General features: G+C 31.5%; 4 protein-coding genes across 4 annotated transcripts; 1 reads left to right on the top strand and 3 right to left on the bottom strand.

Moving 5' to 3' along the window:
- Nucleotides 372–5,168, bottom strand: LOC109356315. Its single transcript, XM_019599642.1, has 4 exons — nt 5,150–5,168; nt 4,800–5,087; nt 2,613–2,727; nt 372–675 (listed from the first exon to the last, which is right to left on the bottom strand). The coding sequence occupies exons 1-4, from the start codon at nt 5,166–5,168 to the stop codon at nt 390–392; spliced, it is 708 nt and encodes a 235-aa protein (XP_019455187.1). The 3' UTR covers nt 372–389.
- On the top strand, nt 4,702–7,322 carry LOC109357365 (junctophilin-4-like). The gene is made up of 4 exons (XM_019601289.1): nt 4,702–5,132; nt 5,236–5,888; nt 6,625–6,853; nt 6,978–7,322. The coding sequence occupies exons 2-4, from the start codon at nt 5,272–5,274 to the stop codon at nt 7,128–7,130; spliced, it is 999 nt and encodes a 332-aa protein (XP_019456834.1). The 5' UTR covers nt 4,702–5,132; nt 5,236–5,271; the 3' UTR covers nt 7,131–7,322.
- On the bottom strand, nt 9,184–13,364 carry LOC109357366 (prolyl-tRNA synthetase associated domain-containing protein 1-like). The gene is made up of 12 exons (XM_019601290.1): nt 13,260–13,364; nt 13,005–13,064; nt 12,853–12,906; nt 12,709–12,769; nt 12,521–12,597; nt 12,086–12,135; nt 11,420–11,502; nt 10,616–10,686; nt 10,363–10,522; nt 9,734–9,876; nt 9,552–9,650; nt 9,184–9,437 (listed from the first exon to the last, which is right to left on the bottom strand). The coding sequence occupies exons 1-12, from the start codon at nt 13,296–13,298 to the stop codon at nt 9,366–9,368; spliced, it is 969 nt and encodes a 322-aa protein (XP_019456835.1). The 5' UTR covers nt 13,299–13,364; the 3' UTR covers nt 9,184–9,365.
- LOC109356451 (ethylene-responsive transcription factor ERF014-like) lies at nt 16,002–16,894 on the bottom strand. The gene has a single exon (XM_019599772.1). The coding sequence runs from the start codon at nt 16,749–16,751 to the stop codon at nt 16,086–16,088; it is 666 nt and encodes a 221-aa protein (XP_019455317.1). The 5' UTR covers nt 16,752–16,894; the 3' UTR covers nt 16,002–16,085.

The raw sequence follows: 19,845 nt of genomic DNA, 5'->3' as shown, positions 1-19,845 counted from the left end.
GTATTTTAGTTGTCTTGAAAAGAGCTGTTTTTTGCATTGCCATTATAAAGGAAATAAAAGAATGAAACATTTGTCAAATCTCTATATTTAAAGTAACAAGGAACAGGAAAAAATAAATGTATGTTTTATAAGTTTTATAAACTATTACTGCATCACATTGTTATTCATGTTTAATAATTATTGACTTTTCATATAAAGTAATACAAATAAATAATGAATGATGTATTAATTATATATTAATTTTTACACCGGCAATACATAGATAATACACTAAACAAGTAAATCCTTTTCATTCACCAGCTTTTTGTTAATACTGCTGCTGGAGGGGAAATGGCAACAAAGATTAGAAGAATATTACCATGAGTTACCTAAAAAACACATTTAGTGTGCTACAATCTTCCAAACAAATATGACAACATTGTAAACCTTGAAAGATAGAGGCATGAATAAATTTCTGTTTCACCCAAAGAAGTCTCAGCTGGAGCATTTTGGGCTTCAAGTAGCTTCATTTGGCGCTCTGCATGCTCTCTTTCACAAGCAGTAATTCCCATAATGATATCCAGCATGGTACCAGTGGTGCCAAAAAATACAAGAGGTGCCAGAGATTTGCGCTTTATCCCCACTGGAATTGCCAGCAATGCTCCTGCAACTGAAAATACCCAAGTGCCCAATGCACTGAATACTTTTTGTTCAGTAACATCTAAAAAAATATCTCTTTCGAAAGCATGAAAATAAACTAGATTAAGGTTTGGGCGGTGTTGTTAGAAAACATGAAAACAAAATTTACATGAAAATAGGGTGAACATATGATGTCTCATAAAAGTGTACCATTTAATATGTAACTGTTTATGATTGGTCAGAAAAATAATTAATTATTAAAATTTTAATTTAAATATATTTTTTCAACCAATCATAATAACAAGCGGTGACACATGAAGTGACACACTTATGCTTTATTTGGTTACACAAGAGAAAATAAGAAGAGAGAAAGAGGTGAGAAAGAGAAAGAGGAGAAATAAAGTAGATTTTAGTGATGTTGGTACAGGAGAAGAATGAGAGAAAATGAATAGAAAGTGATATTTTGTTCTCTTTCTCTTTTGTTTGGTTGAATAGAAAATGATATTTCTCTTTTGTTTGGTTGAATAGAAAATGAAAAGAGAGATGATGTTATGATTCAAATGACAAAAATGTCCCTAATAATATTTAAAACTAAAAAGTAGAGAAAAATTAAAGGGCATTTATGTTATTGCATGCAAAAATTTCATCTCCTCCCACTTTCTCACCAAAGGAGGAGAGAAAGTTTTTTGTGTGGGACCCACGTACTTTTTAGTCTCTCCTCTCTTTCTCTCTTCTAAACCAAACAAGAGAAATTTGCATTTTCTCTTTAATCTCTCTCTCACCCTTTTCTCTCCCCTCTAACTCTCCTCTACCAAAGGGAGGCTCAGGGACACCATATGTACTTCCTGAAAATGCACTTTTAAAATTAAGGAAACGACTAAAAGAAACAGTTTTATTTTCTGATAAAATATAAAGAAGAATATTTGCACCAAAATATGTCAATCTCTCTGCATACTTAACAACAAGAGACCTCTAAAGAGGCCATCAGTTGAACACCATATCAATGATAAATAAGCAACTCTATCCCAAATGAGTCTATGCTTGAAAAGGGTTTTTTATCATTCTTGCATCCCTTGTTGGAACATCGAAAATCAAACACTCCCACACAAAGAATGAAGGAAACAAATTTACCAGGAATGGTGAACTTTCAACAACCATGTCAAGCTGAACCGATTAAAAGCATTTTATTGATCCACACTAAAGAGAAGAGGTAGCAACCTCACTCCAATTGAAAATCGTTTGTGAAAACTTTAAATAGTCATGGTGCTTAATTTTGATACACTGTCGATGTTAAAGATTTTTACACTGTCAACCAATCACACATAATAAATGTGTAACTTTTGAGGTAATTCATGGGTCAAATATTTTTAATGACATTGCAATACATGATTGGATGACTGAAAATCTTTTACACTGGGAGTGTATTGCAACTCATCAAGATACCAATATTCAAGGAGTTAAGATCCTGGTTCGTATGTATTCAAGGCACTCCAAAGTCCAAACAATTAAATGCTCCTACATGCATGATGCTCCAAAATTGGGAGGAATAGGTGGACCATTACACAAAATCAATAACTATTTCAATAACCAATGGAATAAAAGAAGAGTGTAATATCACTGCAACGAACGGTTTATACATAATTCTATCTGGACATAAAAGATCATACAGTAACGATGTAAAAAACTCTTATACAGTATATGTATACATCTTTTCTCCTACAACATAGGGGTTTCCAATGTCATGTGCAATAAGTCATTGAGGACCTATTCCTATAACATTCCATCTCATCGACCCATTTACAATGAGGCAAAAAGGAGACTAATTTACACACTCAACCTTCATTTTGTGCAGGTGCTCTAACTACCTCTAAAATTCGATTTGATTTTTATTAACAAAGTTATAAATTACGGGAAATATTAAAAAAAAAACATGACCAATGGAGATAGTTAAAATAAAATAAAAGAAAAGAGGAAAATAAATAAGAGAAACTGACTTGGAAACAGAACAATCTTGGAGATGCTTCACATTTCCTTGAGATGGGTTTTGCAGAAAAATTGAAAGCGTTTTGAGTTGTGAGTAGAACTGATAATTGGGTTTATGCTCCTTTCAGACACAGAGTGGGAAGTATTGGAGGATCTGTAGAAGAAGAAATAAACTTGCATTTCAGTTGTTTAGATTATTTTAAAGATGAGTCAGCGCCTCCTAGTTGTTTGTAAATTCTCTGCCACAATGTTTTTTCTTCTTCTCAAAGTAAAAGGCTTCAAATTTTTAAGTATGAGTTGAGTTTTGTTAAGGGATGAATAGAAAAAAAATATATAAATTTAGAATTATGGCATGTACTTGTGATAATTTTGAAATAGTTTTATTAAATCATTAAAATCTAATTCACAAATAGATCTTATACTAGTATGGGTAGTATTATTATCCCCATAAAAGTAAGACTTATTTATGAGATTTGAAATTGATGACCAATAAAGAAATATTTGAAAGCTTATTTTCAACTTTTTATTATCAGTAATATATATGTGAAACAATAAGTAGTATTTTCATTTAGATTCGAAAGGTAGTTTGCATGTCTATCGGTTCAAGTATCAAACTTGTAAATTGTCAATGTGGTAGTGTTTAAAGATGTATAGTGGAAAGCCTAAGAAAGAAGATTAGATTGTTAACATTGAAGAATCAAATATATGTATAATGGGTCATGAACAATGTAAAATTACACCAAATGTTAATATTGAGCTCTGACCTATTTAAGATGTTTTTAGATGTACTTATTGAGAATATTCAAGAATTGATATTATAGTGCATGTTATTTTTAGATGATATTATCTTAGTTAGAGAATCGATAGGGATATTAAATAAAAAGCTAGAAATGTGAAGACAATATATAAAAGCATGTGACTTTCGTTTGAGTCAAAGTAATATGAAGTATATGGATTATAAGTTTAATAAGAGAAATCATACTCTAGAGATAAAGATTGAAGACATGTCATTATGTTTAAGTATTTTTGGTTAATCATATAACATGACATGAAAATTTGGCATATGTAAACCATACGATTCAAGCATGAGTGAATGAAATGGTGGATGCTTCAAGTGTCATATGTGATACACATATCTCTTCCAAACTTAAGGAGAAATATTATTGCATGAATATGCGATTAATAATGTTATATGGAACTTAATATTGTAAGGTAAAAAATCATAGAATCAATTCTTACACTAAGACATGTGTGGATGAGACTTTTAGAAGACCGGATAAGACAAGTAGATCAAATAGTTATTAGTTCAATTTCTAGATGTAGAGTGAGATCAAGAAAAATTGCAAGCATAACAAAACGATTATAAAATATTAGAGATCAATGATTTATCTTTATGATATAATATATGTTATTATTCAATCTATATAGGTGACCCTAATTGTTGATAATAAAGCTGTTGTTAGTGATTGTTATAATCACTAAACACTAAACCATTCGTATACAATGAATGTCTTTCTCAAGCAATGGATGAAGAATAAATGGATAGCCAATGACTAGAGCATGGACAAGTAATAAGATCCACAAGTGAACTAGTCAGAATGTGAGATGGTAAGATTTTTCCTATCTAAACTAATAAATTATAAAACATAAAATCGAAAATAGAAAGTGTGATCCATATTTTCCCTCGTCTCCATGATCAAACTGCCACGAATCCCTAATCAAAATACACCTTGTGATCTTCATCCAACAGTCTACATCACTCTCTGATCGAATCCCCTAGAAAGATACTTGTTTGAGAGGACAAATATCACAATTACTTGTTTGATACCTTTGTTACAAACTATAATACAAATTATAATTACTGGATCATTCATTCATATTATTATTATTATCACTCTTATAGAAAGATAGATGGATTATTGATGATATATCAATTGTATATAAATAACATATTTAACATGTATATATTAATATTGTAGATGTTGTTTACATTATCAATATATTATCTATCATTTACTATTTATATGTTAATTATTATTAACACTTGAACAAAAATAATATAAATTAATAATAAATAATATAAACTTCATCCGCATCTTCCTTATTTTCTTCTTTCACTTCGATCTTAAAATAAAAACAAAACAACCTTCTATGTTTCTCACTGTTCCTTTTTTCTGATAGAATAGAACTTTAGTTACTGGTTACTACTGCCACCTTGCGCCGCATGAGATGTTTCCGGCGCCACCGTATAGAACCGTCGTGGTAACTATCTCTCGTTACAGGTAAGGGAAGAAGTTCGTAAACTGAAGAATCTTCTGTTTTCTGGGTCCCGCCACCACCACCACCACCACCATCAACAAAAAAACGGAAACTTCGAAGAAGAAGAGCTAAACTAAACTCATTCGAACTGAGTCCTCTCTCCTTTGTTATCGATCCTCCATTGACTTCATAATCTCTTCTCACCGCGAAGCAGAAGAACTTCAAGACTAGAAGAAGGACGAGCAGAAAAAACAACAACAAGAAGAATAAGCATATACGAACCACAAACCCGGTTCGAACTTTTTCATCTTCTACTTTTTCTACATAGGATCCTTCTTCTTCAGCTTCTGTTTTTTCATCTTCTACCTTTTCTACATAGGAGTCTCCGAAGAGATACCCACTTCAGAAAACATGTTGCTAGTGCTTATCTTCATAGCCGTGGTACTTTACTTCGGTAACAAAAACAAGGGCATGATTCAAAAAACCATCTTGGTATTAAAGCACTCATGGGACATGAACCTGAAAAGGCGCGGTTGTTATTCAAAAGGTGGCAACACCATAAAACCAGTGAAGTGGTATATCGGTGATTCGGCTGAAAGTGAAAAGAGCGAAGTGGAGGATGAAGAAAAAGAGAAGTTATTAAATGATAATCGAATTGAGAAAGAAGGGGTTGAGTTCTACAGCAATGGTGATTTTTACGAAGGGGAGTTTCATAGAGGGAAGTGTAATGGGAGTGGTGTTTATCACTATTCTGTGAGTGGAAGATATGAAGGTGATTGGGTTGATGGGAAATATGATGGATATGGAATTGAAAGCTGGGCAAGGGGGAGTCGCTATAAGGGTCAATATAGACAAGGGTTGAGGCATGGTTATGGGGTTTATAGGTTCTATACTGGTGATTCTTATGCTGGGGAATGGTTGAATGGGCAAAGCCATGGTTTTGGAGTGCAGAATTGTTCTGATGCTAGCTGTTATATTGGGGAGTTTAATTTTGGGGTCAAGCATGGACTTGGATGTTATCATTTTAGGTGAGTTTGATTTGTTTATGAAAAGTGGTTCTGAGTTTTTTAAATTGTAGGTGATTTTTATTTCATTTTATTTGCTGGCTTTGTTTTGTTAATTTTGTTATTTTATTAATGTTTTTAACATTGGTGTTTTAGGGTGGTGCAATTTTTTAGGCATGGTGATGGAACAGTGGTTTTCGTTGTTACTTTTTTTGATGTTTTTCTGATGTTGCGATTGAATCTTTGGTAGTTAATTTGTCATGGTGATTTGCTACAAAGATCTATATTTTCTTGCTGGATGGGTTTTCTTTAGATCTGTAACAGTCTCACAAATAATCATTTTCGAGTTTGTAATCTCTTGGATTCTTAATATAGGCAGCATATCTATGTAGAACTTGAAGGGCTAAATTTCAGTTTTTCATCCTCTTATGCATTACATGTCAATGCAAGTATGCAACTAGTTATGCATTTGAAGTCAAATTTTATGTCATAGTTGCTGAATTTTCTGGCATAAAAAGTATAGTTCTGTCTCTTTTTTCAACGATATTGCATAGTTTGTCAACAAGTTCAATGATAAGTTGCCGTCTTTTCAAGTCCTAGTTAATGTGTATTGACTGGTTTGCCATAGTGATGGTGGTATACTAGTATTGAGAATTTTTTCTTCAAGTAATTTATTACATGGAAAGCTACAGTAGAGTATATTTAGTTCTTGAAGTTACTTTTACCAAAGAAACTCACTGTATGTTACAATTTGATGCAGAAATGGAGATAGATATGCTGGAGAGTATTTTGGAGACAAAATACATGGGTTTGGGGTTTACCACTTTGCCAATGGCCACCGTTATGAGGGAGCATGGCATGAAGGCCGTAGGCAAGGTTATGCTGTTTATATTTTTCGAAATGGTGAGCGAAGATGCGGTGAATGGGATGCTGGCAACCTCAAGCACTCTCTACCACCACTGACTGATGCTATACATAGCACAGTTCAGGTATTTGTCATTCTCATTTACATATTCTTGCCTTAACTTTTTAATATCACATACCATAATTCCTTTAAGAAATGGTAATTTTGATCTCATTCTTGTATTTTCTCTTTGGGTGGTTGAATTGCAGGCTGCAAGGAAAACAGCAGAGAATGCTATAAACCTTCGCCGGAAGGATGATCAGGTAAACAGAGCAGTAATAGCTGCCAATAGGGCTTCAACTGCCGCTAAAGTTGCTGCTGTGAAAGCTGTTCAGAACAGGGTGGGTGGAAATGTAAATTAGTTGAAGAGCTTAGATGCTAGCTTTTGTTTGGAAATGTAAATTTTGCTAATTTTTAGTACTTTGAAGATGTCACCCCAGTTAGCAAAAAGCTTATTGGAGGTTGAAGAGTATGTTTTGATGTTTGTAATTTTTTTAACCATAGTATAACTTGTACATAAACCAAGTATATAAGTGAAAGATGTATTTTCAGAAGTACTTTTCTTGATCAAAGGAGAGGGTGAACTTTTTCGCAACAACAAAATTGTTGCCTTGTGACTTCAGAATTGCGAGTTTAAATCTTGAAAATGGTCTTCCTTGCTTGTGGAATGAGGTTGGGGAATCAAAGGAGAAAATTTGCATGCTTGATTCTACTTCTTATTTTTAGTCTCCTTGAATAAATCCAGTTATTGCCGCTACTTTTTTCTAGGTCCCCTCTTCGGTAGTCCGAGTTCAAAGAAGGAAAAGATAAGAGGTCTTATGGAGAGTGTGGTCAGAAATCCATAAAAGAGTTCGACCACAACGAGTAAATTCATTATCTTCATGCATAAGGATACTAAATTATCTAGTATAAAAGGTTGAAAAAACATCATAAATCAAACCTCTCTCGTTCTACCTTTGAATAGCTTGGCTCTTCCTTTTAGTGAAAGAGTTTATATTAGGGCCATTTTAAGAAGTATTTATTTTCAACCCATGTAAAATTATGATAACACAATGTAGATAGCAACTTAAGATCCGTGCATGCATAACTTCTTTGTTAACCAATGAGGAAATTGAGAATGAGATTAGGTGAAAAAGCAAATCATGGGGTAAGCTTGGCTGAAAGCCCATACTGAGATTACACCTAAACTATTGACGGGAATGAACATAAAGAGGGTAATAAGTTATGTGAGACTCTCCAATTTTGGCCAACAACTCCTAATAAAGAGTTAAGATGAAAAAAAATGCATATACTAACATTGCATGAGTTTGATATAAAAAAATAATACAAATGAATGATGAAAGATGTAGTGAGTATGTATAAATCTTTACATTGATATTAGATAGACATTACACTCGAGTTAATGCTAACAAACATCACTAAAAATAAGTTTGCTTGTTTTTATGTAAAAAAGGTTGCACACTTGCATGTTGTTCAACATGTTACTATGAGACAAACCACCATCACATGGATTAGATTGAAATAGAAATTACAAGGGATGGGAAACTTAAATACATATGAACATTATAATAGCATTATATTTGTAATAAGAATCCATGTGATGCTCTTGCATCTAGTCATGTAACATGAGGAATATTCTTTCTACTTTCATTTTTATTCTACTACTTTGTTTAAGCAGTAGGCACAAGAACACATGACACTGTGGTGTGGTGGGTGAGTGGTGTTTTATAGACGAATACAAAGGCCATTTATTCAAAGAGATTTTGCTAAATTGACATGTCTTAAGGGAAGATGTCACAACTTTTTATTAGGGTGGGTTCAGTGGTTTATTTTCAGCACTTTTGCATTGAAACTGCATGTGAATGATTCTCTTATCCATGACGTTTTCTTGTTACTTTCGTCTGTTCTTTCTATTATTCCATTCCACTTGGTAGGCACTTGAAATTTTAGTTTGTTTGTTTATGATATAGGGGAAAGTGTGGGGTAGCTTTGATTTTTGTATGGTTTTTATGTAGCTCGAGAAATTATATGAATGTAATATCTATACACTGTTAGCGTAAAGATTTATAGACATTTATTACATCAACTATTCATTTGGATTACTTTTTTTAAAAGTACAATTAAATATAAATGGTGGATAATGCAATCTCATTCTCATTCTGTGCATACATTTTTTTCTTTCTCAAATCATATTTTATATGGACCCTCATAACATGTACGAACAAAAATCATATGCACTTGAAATGATTTTTTAAGGAATGTGCATTGAGGCCTTTATGTATAGTTTCAGTTTCAATTATTTATGTCCTACAAGATATTTATTTCAATCACAAGGCATTTATAAATCTCTATACGTAATATATATATAAAGATCCATGCAACTGCATTATGTGACAATATTGAAGATACACAGAATAAAGATCAAAGATATTTTGTTAATCCAATTTGTGCAAAATATCTATTGCAGTACCAGACACTTTCCCATATGAATGTTCAATCAATATATAGTATGATCATAAATGAAAAATTGAACAATTACAATCAAGTTTTGCTCCCTTTTATTTTCATGTTGGACAATCTCAAATCACTGTGATACTTCACAAGCGTCTAGGCTGATGGTGAATACCAGCATGAAACCCTTCTGTATATGCTGTATTTTTAATTATCATCTGCATCAATTTTCAAATGATAAAAGATTTATTAATAATGAATGCTAATTATTGCAAGAAACAGATTCTCCAATTTAATTTAATCGACGAGCATCATCATCATCATATACTTACAGCAAGGTCTTTCAAATCAGAGCTGAGACCTTTCCGTAGATTGTCAAATACCACAGTACCCAGATGCTCTCCATGTTGCTTTATAGCTTCTTCATTGATCTGCATGATCATAATTGGTGGGTAAGAGATGCAGAAAGCATAGCAAAAAATCAAAATTGAAAGAAATTATAGGTTTTTTTAACCTCTGAAAGCAATAATTCTGATGCTTTATGCAATATTTCATCCACTGATAGCCCAATATCTATAGAGTTGCTTGGTGATTGACCTTTGTTGACATGTTTCTCTTCGGTACTTTTTTCACTAATGGATGGCTTGGAAACTTTTGCTGCATCAGAAATATTTACATGTTAACAAGACAGTCACTTCTTTATAAAATAACTAGGTTCTTTAAGGTACAAGTATGGGGACAATGTAGGATCAAAATTTACTGTTTCAATCCAAGATTCATAGTCAAGTGTGCCTCCCACCCTATACATCTCATCCACCCGGCTTGGATCTTATGGCTTACATCTCTATTTATTTTCTGCCATTTCGTATGATAGATCTCCACTGGTTTTCTAAGGTAATATCTTATTTCACACAAGATTTCTTGCATTTGGGATGAGAAAGCAAAAATAAGACAGTTGTGTTATAATCAAGTAGACCATGTTTTAAAAATGAAGACAAAGGTGCATGATTCTCTCAGTGAATACTATTTTAGTAGAAAAGCAGACAGTACTGAACCAAAAATAGGTACTGTTTTCAAGCATGCAGATAATAGTGGCATAATACATAAATGAAACTTGAATATCACAGTTGATAGAACTTTTACCTGAAATCGTCTTGGACTTATTATCCACAGAAGTATGGTTTACGTTTGTCGGTACTTGTGATGAAGGCTGTTTTTCTAGTAGATCGGGCAAAACAATTGAGCTGGATGGAACTAGTGCAGCTAGATCAGGGGGTTGATCTTTCCCCACTGTAGGATTAGCCTGCAAGAGGATAAAGAAGACATATGATGACCAACAATGAGTAATAGGTTACTAGATACAAAAAAGGACAAGAGGTGTCATAGATTTACTTACCTCAAAATCAACATATACAGGATCCCTTCCTATTGACTTCAGAAAAACTTCAAGTTCACGAGCATTTAGAGCTGCACGTATGTAAATGATTGGATTGTAACTAATTTAATGACCAGTGTAGTGTATCAAACCATGATGGAATCTAATTACTCTTGTTAAGCACAAGTGAAAATGAACAAAACACTGATGTCTTTCATCAAAATATAAGTTCAAGCGTGTTTGCAGGCTACAAAAGACTATAGAGTTTACATTTTTGTGATATCCTCCAACATCATCCACCTACTAATCCTCCTATGACTAAATAACAAAAATATTAATGAAAAAGTAATGCATTAATTGTCTAGAAAATATTAAATCATTCAATATAGTGAAGATATATATGGTTATCATACACAAAAGCTATAAGTTAAGATGTGATTACTATTATCCAGAATGGCAGCTCCGTCTTGCAAACTTTCTTCATTATTTATTTTTTTCAATTACAGTCTAAGGAATCATAATCCAAGTCTTCAATCAATATTTATTCCATAATCATAACTGGATTAACTACATTACAACTGGGATTGAGGTTACTTCATGGAATCTTCAACAAATAAAGCACTACTGTTATCCATAAAATTGTAACATAAATGTACCAAAAAAATAGAACACCAAAAGAAGAGATTTGGCAACATTAAGGTTACTTAGTTATAATTCAGAGTCCACTGATATCTTATTCTTCCAAATCCTTATATTGTAAAATTTAATAGTTAGTTAAGAATGTGCTATAGCTTTTCTTCTTCATAAGAGATACTTCTCACTTACATATTGTCATGTCATTTGACAGTGGATGGAATAAGCACACCTCCTGAGTCTTCAACCCTTGGTCCAATAACAGTGAAACATCTCTTAAGAAAGGGAAAGGTGTAACACATGAAACACAGAAATTAGTTCACTCGAAGTATGTTGGCTATTTCAGTCTTAACATTGTTCGCAACACCCTAATAAGCATATGATCCTTCAATTTTCAACATGCCAATGCGTTATCATTTATTTAAGAAAGTTTTGCTAAGATATTGACATTGCTAATCTTTCCGCAGGTTCCAGTTCATCATTCAAGTGAAGGTCATTTTCCAGCTGATGGAAAAAGCATCAATGATAAATGATAAATTAGTAGGCTTTTTTTAAATAGGAAATTTTTTTTTAAGAAAACTAGTAGATATCTAAGTATGGCTAAAGAATAAAACGAGAGCCCTTAAGAAAAACAGCTACTCATGGATTTCAAAACAAACTATCTTCATTTTGTATCCTTCTCCTTTTTTGTTTGCATAACTTTTCATTTTGTATCCCACATAATGAAAAACTTGATCAATGTCAGTTATAAAATAAGTCCAAAACGAGGTATTTGATTAATAGCACCATCAACATTTACCAAGAAAAAATATGAGATACATCATAAGTCGGAAAAAAAGAATAGTAACATATGCATACCGTGCTGATTCATTCACTACCGCAAATGGAGTGACACAACCCAAAGGCACCTTGTGAGTAAGAAAAAACAAGGACACTGAATAAGAATGATAATTTCAATCATCTTAGTAAATAATACTGCCAAAATATTAAACTATGACATGGCTCCTATAACCAAGGTAGGCACAACCATATCTGGGATTAACTCGGTCAAAGAATGCCTAAACAAGAACTAGTTTCATAATACACTATATACTGGATAGCAACAAGTGACATCGTAAAGTGTGCAACGATACAGTTAGGCTTTCAATAAATTTACTTTGCTGACCAAAAAATAATACTAATGGTTAAAGACAGCTTCTTAAACAAGGTAAAGAAAGATAGAAATAACTTCCGAAAAAATAAAACAAAGACAGAGAAATGAAGGTCAAGGATAGAACAAAGGCATAGACAAACCTGAAGTATTTCACCTAAAGCCTCTTCAGGTGCCATTCTCAAACCTCCCTTTCCTAAACCGAGTCGCTGAGATAACACTACTCAGTTTTGAAGAAACAAATAAATATCATCAATACACATAAAATTAAGGGCAAACAAGAAATCAAGTAGTCAACAAATTCATGTTAGGCTTATGAAAGTATACTTACCCTTCAGATCTACTTTGGTCTCAGCTAAAGCAGAAAAAATATAAAACCTTTGTTTCTTGTCCTGAAAAATCAAAATAATCAGGGCATGCACTTACATGAACAACAGAATGGTGCATTCTGCCTTAAATTATAAAAACACTTTACCTTCAAAAATAAATTTTTACACTTCCCACCCTTTAAATGTCCAACATACTTTTCCTGTAGGAAAATTGGAAACATATTCATCAAAATAAAACACATGAACCACAACATAGTAACATCCACAATACAATCTTCATTTTCTAAAGGTTTCTTACCCCAGCTTCAACTGTCAAAATAACTGGATGTTCATACTGGGAAAATTCAATTTGAAGCTCCTAATAAACAAACTCACGCCAATTAGTAAGAGACAATTTTGTTAATGGAATATAGTTGAATCACAATGACAAACAAAAAGTGCAGTTATTGAGCATTGAGGTTAACAATTCAAAAATGGGAAAACGAAGAAGACCCAGATGAAAATAAAGCAATGAAATTGAATATGAATAAGGTAGGAGGGTGAAAGAGAGAACCTTTAAGCGCGCAAGAAGCTGTTCCTTTGAAAAACCCATGATGTTGAAAACAGTAGTACGAGAAGATCTGCACCGCAGAGATTGCACAACTTGGGTTAGAAAATTGGAGCTCCAAAGTGCTTCTTATTTTTTGTGAAGTGGAACAAATATATTTAGCTAATCAAATTCTAATAAGTAATTAATTTATGTTTAATTTTTCCTTTTAATAAAATACTATTTTTTAATCGGATTGCTACAGCAAATAGGACAGTAACGTTGTTCATTATTACCCACGGTACGAAGGCCTTCAAAATTGGGTGTGGTCTGCAATTACAACTACAAACAGCCCACATTGGTTTTCTTTTGGACTTTGCTTTTCCAATGATGGAAGCCCGATGTTATACAGCAACACAACATAAGAAACTCCATGTATCTTTGGATCATGATTACAAAACTTAAGGCTGGTGGGATATCAAATTTAAAACTCCGATTAAATTCTAAGGATGATCAAAATATCAAAGGTTCGATTTTTAGGAGAGCAGTCACAAATCCAAAAAGATTAATTTTTTATCCAAAAAAGTAAGGAGATGTCATTGATAAAAAAAATAGTATGAGTGCGACAATTTTGCAAAATGGATTTCAAGTGATGTTTATTTTATCAAAAAATCATTTTCAAGAAAAAAATATAAATATAAGTCATTTGATCGTAAAATCACTTTTAATCAATATCAATTTTGTAATAGTTTATCAAAAACTTAGATTATGGATCTAGAATTGAGTTCAATCCGCTAATTCAATCTAATAACATTTCATTTTGGATTTACTTTTTTAAGGGTTAAAAGATACCATACTCATTGAGGTATAAAAAATCCTAAACAAATGCAGTCTCCAAGTGTCTGACAGCTTTCAAAATCAGGAACTAAAATTTCTTTCATTAAACTAAGAACCAAATTAATTCATGATACTAATTTTAGGGATTAAATTAATAATTTTTACTCCTAATTAAGTTTAACTTTGTCTTTGGGTTGTTAGAATTTCTGGCCAGTCATTGAAATGGAACCAGGTCCTGACGGTCAACACGTTTTATTTTAGACCAAATTGTGTTTTTGTAAAATACTGAAGGCTGAGGAGGGAATATGAATATTTTTATAAAACACGTTTCATATGATTTAATAATGTTTAATATATGATATTGTATTGTTGCAACTTTATTCTTATTTAAGACTTCTCATATTCATCTCATATTTTCCACTCTCTTCAATATAATTTCCACAAATTTATTTCTCCATACATCGATACAAATTAAGTGGAGGTATTTTAGTTAAATTAAAACCAAATTTTGTGCATCATTTATTAATAATTTCTTAAACGTGTGTATAATATTAAACATAAAAAATATGAAATGGATGGAGTAATTAGGAACAACAATAATTCCATCTTGTTACCAGTCTTAGCATAAATTGGTATGCTCAGAAAATAAAATAAAAGTATTAGTATACTTCCAAAGGGGACTAATATGCAGAAAATGCCACATTTTTTGGTATAATTTCAATAAGCAAGGCAATCCCTCGTCAATAAAAAACAAAAAGCACCAATAATTTAAATAGATATATGATTAATTCGTATTTGATTGACGATATGAGCTCACATGCTGTGTCTCAAAATGCAACAATAAAATTGTCATCTAGTTATATCAATTTTAGAAAGGTCTATCTACTTATATGATTTTCATGTGCATAAAATAAAAATGCATGTTAGAATTAAATTCTTGAAGTAGGGACATGAATACTATATAGGCATTAGAATGTACATGCACAGAAGCACAGTTCCGCTGACTCTACAGTATAGTCAAAGACTCAAAGGAATGGGTTTATCCTCTGCACTTGTTTCAGCTTATCTATGAACAAGTAAAAGCCAAAGCATTATTCTGAGAAAAACATAGCCCTTGGAGGGAACATTGTTGAGGCCAGATGCAATGTAAATGGAACTAATGAGAATGGGACACCATGCCCTTGCCCATTTCAAACCCAAAACCTTGGATGGGAGAGGGGAAAATAGTTATCATAAATAGGCTATTAAATCCATTTTTGCATAATACATAAAGTAATCAGGTTTTATTCCCAACTAAGTTTCTCAGTAACTATATAGTATAAATACCAAACTTCCGTTCAAAAGGAATTGATTATATTTCACCATATATATATATATACCAACAAGATGTTGATTTAGTAGTATAAGACTTCGTTAGATCTCGGAAAGATCAAAAATTCAATTCATAAAAGCAAAACTCGTTGATAGAACATTCACACACCCAAAGATCAAAAATTCAATTCATGAAAGCAAAACTTGTTGATAGAACATTCACACACCAAAAAATATTAGTTCCTTATTAATGACCATATGCTTTTTTCTCACTTTATAAATAACATGTAACACACATGAGAAAAGTATAAATATTTTTTATACTGTCTGCAAATTATTCACCATTCATATATTAATTATTATTGACTCTCAAACAAAAATAATATAAATCATATGCCAACAATATAAATTTTTTTACACTGCATAGATCTTAAACTCTTTATAAAATTGATAGAACACATTTTGCATAAACAATAATAATACAGATATAATCTGACATATGTAGAAAATCCTTATGAGAAAGACCAAAAATTGTCTTATCTCTACATGAATTTCTTCTTCTAATATCCACTATAAGTAACATACAGTATATAATTCTTAATTTGGTCACAGTCAGTAATATCTTCATGTAATAACACTGGAGACAAACAAATATAGATGAATTTATGAGAACAAAAAAATAATATGAATTGGCTTGAGTTTCTCTCAGCAGAAGTTCCACAAACGAATGTCGCTTTCTTCATACAGATCATCAAGCAGCTGAGTTGAACCAATATCAAATAATGCCCCAGTTAGCATTTGATCAACATACCCATTAAAACCATACCAAGAATCCATCATAGCCATTGACTCATGTGTTTGATCACAGCTACTGTATGGCTCAAATGATGAGAGTACTGAGAAATCATCATCTATTCGATGAGAAGGAGAGGAAGGTGATGAGACCAATGATGATGAAGTTGAAGCAATAGGATGAGAAGGTGGAGTAATGCTATTACTATTAGCACTGTTCAAGAAACTGTTAGCAGCAGCTGCAGCTACTTTTTGGATTGATTTTGGAGACATAACAGTGTTTTCTTGAGGAATGTAATGTGAAGAAGTTAAAGGGAAGTTTAGGTTTGCTGAAGAGCCTTTAAGGCATAAAAGTGCAGCATCATAAGCTCTTGCTGCTGCCTCAGCATTTGAATAAGATCCTAACCATATTCTTGTTTTCTGGCTTGGTGCTCTAATTTCTGAGACCCATGATCCCCAGCTCCTCATTCTGACCCCCCTGTACTTCTTCTTATTGTCATTTGATGATGGTGGTGAAGATAAAGATTGCATTGGCTTTGATTGTTGAGTGGTGTGGATCTTGTTCTCTGTCTTAACCATGATATATAGAGAAATGAAAAGGTTGTTCTTCAATGAACTAAGAAAGTGTTTGAAGATATGATCAGTGTTCTTTGTGTTGCAAAGGGTGTTGAAGAGGTTTCTCTTGCTCTCTTTTAATGAGTGACTTTTATTTTTATTCTTTGCTGTTGTGAAATGTGGGGAAATATCAGCTATTTATAGATAGAGACTTTCATTTTAAGGTAGCAAATATCCTATAATCAAAACAGAAGATTGTTGACAGATGGATTTGTAAATTTTATTTTAATATAGTCAAGTTCTTAAACTTATGTTACACTACAATCAAAAGAGTTTGGTTATAGTATATCCTCACAAGTTACAACGTATTTTTTTAAATATCCTTTTAATATTAAATACAGTAAGTATTAAATAAGAAAGTATGGTTCTAAATTTCTTATGATGACCAATTGTTGAGTTTACTAGCGTAAATAGTAATATTATATACGTGTGAGTGTGATCGAAGATAAAGTCATCCACAAATCAATGCAAGGAGAATATTTTATCTGTTTTATACGTGTAAATAGTAAAATAACTAAGATAAACTGTAATTATGAAGTAAAAACTTCACAATTATGAGATGAAGAATGTAAAAGTGGAATAAAGATTAAATGTCCCATTTTTTATGTTTTATTATTTCCTAATCTAATAAAAAATTGTTACCTACTTGATAAAAAAACATAAAATAATATTCTTATATTATTTGATAAAATATTATTAACTTGAAACAGGAGGACAGAAAATTTTAGAACATAGAATCTTATTTTGTAAAAGTGTTGAATTATACGGTAAAAATATAATGTAATGACTTTTGGGGAAAAGTTTGCAGAGCAGATAGAGTAAGACATTAAATGTCTTACAAGTGAACAAAATTTCAAACTATGAGACTAAAGTACACGGTCTAATATTTGAAAGTTTAGGTGACAATCCATATATTTATAACATAGTTGAAATTATAACTAAATAAAAGTAAAAGAAAAAAAGTAAATATACCATTAGTTAGTATCATTATCTGTTTTATGTCTGAGTTTGAACTTTGAACATGTAACTCACCATCTTTCCCAAATGATATAACTTCAAATTGAACGGTAAAAGGTAACTTCATATAGTTGCATATTAATGATATTGTATGGTTTCCAATGATATTATTTTATTTTATGATGATGGGCCAACTTTATTTTTATTTTATTTTATGGACATGATGTTATTATATTAGTTATATGTTAATTTGGTAGTTGAAATTATGTATGGGTGCAATTTTTTATATTGATTTCTATACATGTGGGGAGAGAAATAGGAATCTCAGAGTTAATAGGAAGCTTCCACATCTTCATGTGCTGATGCTCCACTGGAATTTAGAGCGAGGGTTCAGTGTACTTATTTGTCTATTTATTTATTATTATTATTATTATTAAAGATGTTTAAATTTGAAAATTCTTATGCTTTAATTTTTGTAATTAACCATGTAATAAAGTTAAATCAAAATTATTTTTGGGAATAAATTGTAGGGCCATAACACCGATGAAAACGGCAACCAAATAAATTGTAGGGCCAAGAAGATTGGATAGCACACATCACAGGCAGTGAAGCTGACATCACCCAGGAACCTTGCATGCATTAAATTTCATACATTATTTTATAATTTCTTATGAAATAAGAAGAATATTTATTTTTTTCTTACAATGACAAACATAGTTTTTATTAGCATCTTACAACATTTACATTTTTCTCGCAACATCTATCTCTCTCCTCATGTTTCCTTGGTTAAGAACAATCAATACTTGTTTTTATTTAAAAACAAAAATCAAAATATAAAAATGACACAAAGAAGAACAGAATAAAAATATTCTTATTCCGTTAAGAACACTCATTATTATTGCTCTTAATAAAAATAGTGTAATTTCATTATCTAAACAAACAAATAATTATGGTGTGATAAGTGAGAACTCAAGAGATTGAAATTGAGATGCAGCTTAGGGAGGTATGGGCAAAATTGCACTAAAAAAATTCATATTTAGAAGGTAGTTGTGGCCAATGGGATGAAGAGGAAAGATCCATGTGGGGTGGGTGTGGAGGTAATGTTATCTTCTAAGAATTATAGGAATCAAAATCTCAAATGCCCTATTCTGCTACAGGAAAAGGATATATAGTGAAACTTCCAAGAAAAATGTTATGATATGTTGCTTTCAAGTCAACAAAGATATCCAAAGTGAAAACAAGCAGTAATCAATGTGTATAACATAATTTTAAGATTTCATTTTTATCTTTTTAATTCATATCCTTAATGATTAATAAAAACTTTCATATAATGTTTTTATTTTTCATCAATACATCATTACTCTTATATGCTTTATCTTATTTTTATTTTTTTCATTTTTTCAACTGAAGAATAACACATGAAAAAATATCTAACAACCTTATAATGATTTTTATCTTCTTAAATCTACATTTTTCATTGAATTTATATCCTACATTTTATAAATAAGAGTATGGATTGATAGATATATCCAACAATACCAACTTCATGGATGTTGATCCACTACGCAGAATATATATGTAATCTTCTAAGTTATTTCGTACTAACATGATGGTTCATATTAAAAAAATAAGAATTATCCAATTCCTTCTGTTCATTAATAGTAAATGGTGAAATGGTTGACAACTGCATATAATGATACAAAAATATATAATGATATGAATAAAACAAAATAATCTATATAAAAATAATATACATCAAAATTTAATAATATCTTAACATATATAATAGCAATAACAATGATAATAATAGTAGTAATAATAACAATAAAATTTTGTAATCCCTTCCCATATTGTTTAACCTTATGTTTTCTTTATTAATTCAACCACAATAATAATTACAAAACTTAAATTAAATTAGATTACGTTTATAGAGAGGTGTATGTGCTTCATAACAAGTAAAGTAACACATGCCATCATCATATGTATATAAGAAAATTTGTAACATGATTTTATAGAAAGAGTTGCCAATTTTATATTTGTGAGGCATTTTTTTGGTTATCTGAGGCATTATTTTTGGAGTAAACATGAGACTTATTATATA

This window comes from Lupinus angustifolius, chromosome LG09, assembly GCF_001865875.1.
Source record: "Lupinus angustifolius cultivar Tanjil chromosome LG09, LupAngTanjil_v1.0, whole genome shotgun sequence".
In the NCBI taxonomy this organism is placed as follows: domain Eukaryota; kingdom Viridiplantae; phylum Streptophyta; class Magnoliopsida; order Fabales; family Fabaceae; genus Lupinus; species Lupinus angustifolius.
The sequence above is the reverse complement of the archived record's forward strand: the minus strand, read 5'-3'. Positions and strand labels throughout refer to the sequence as shown.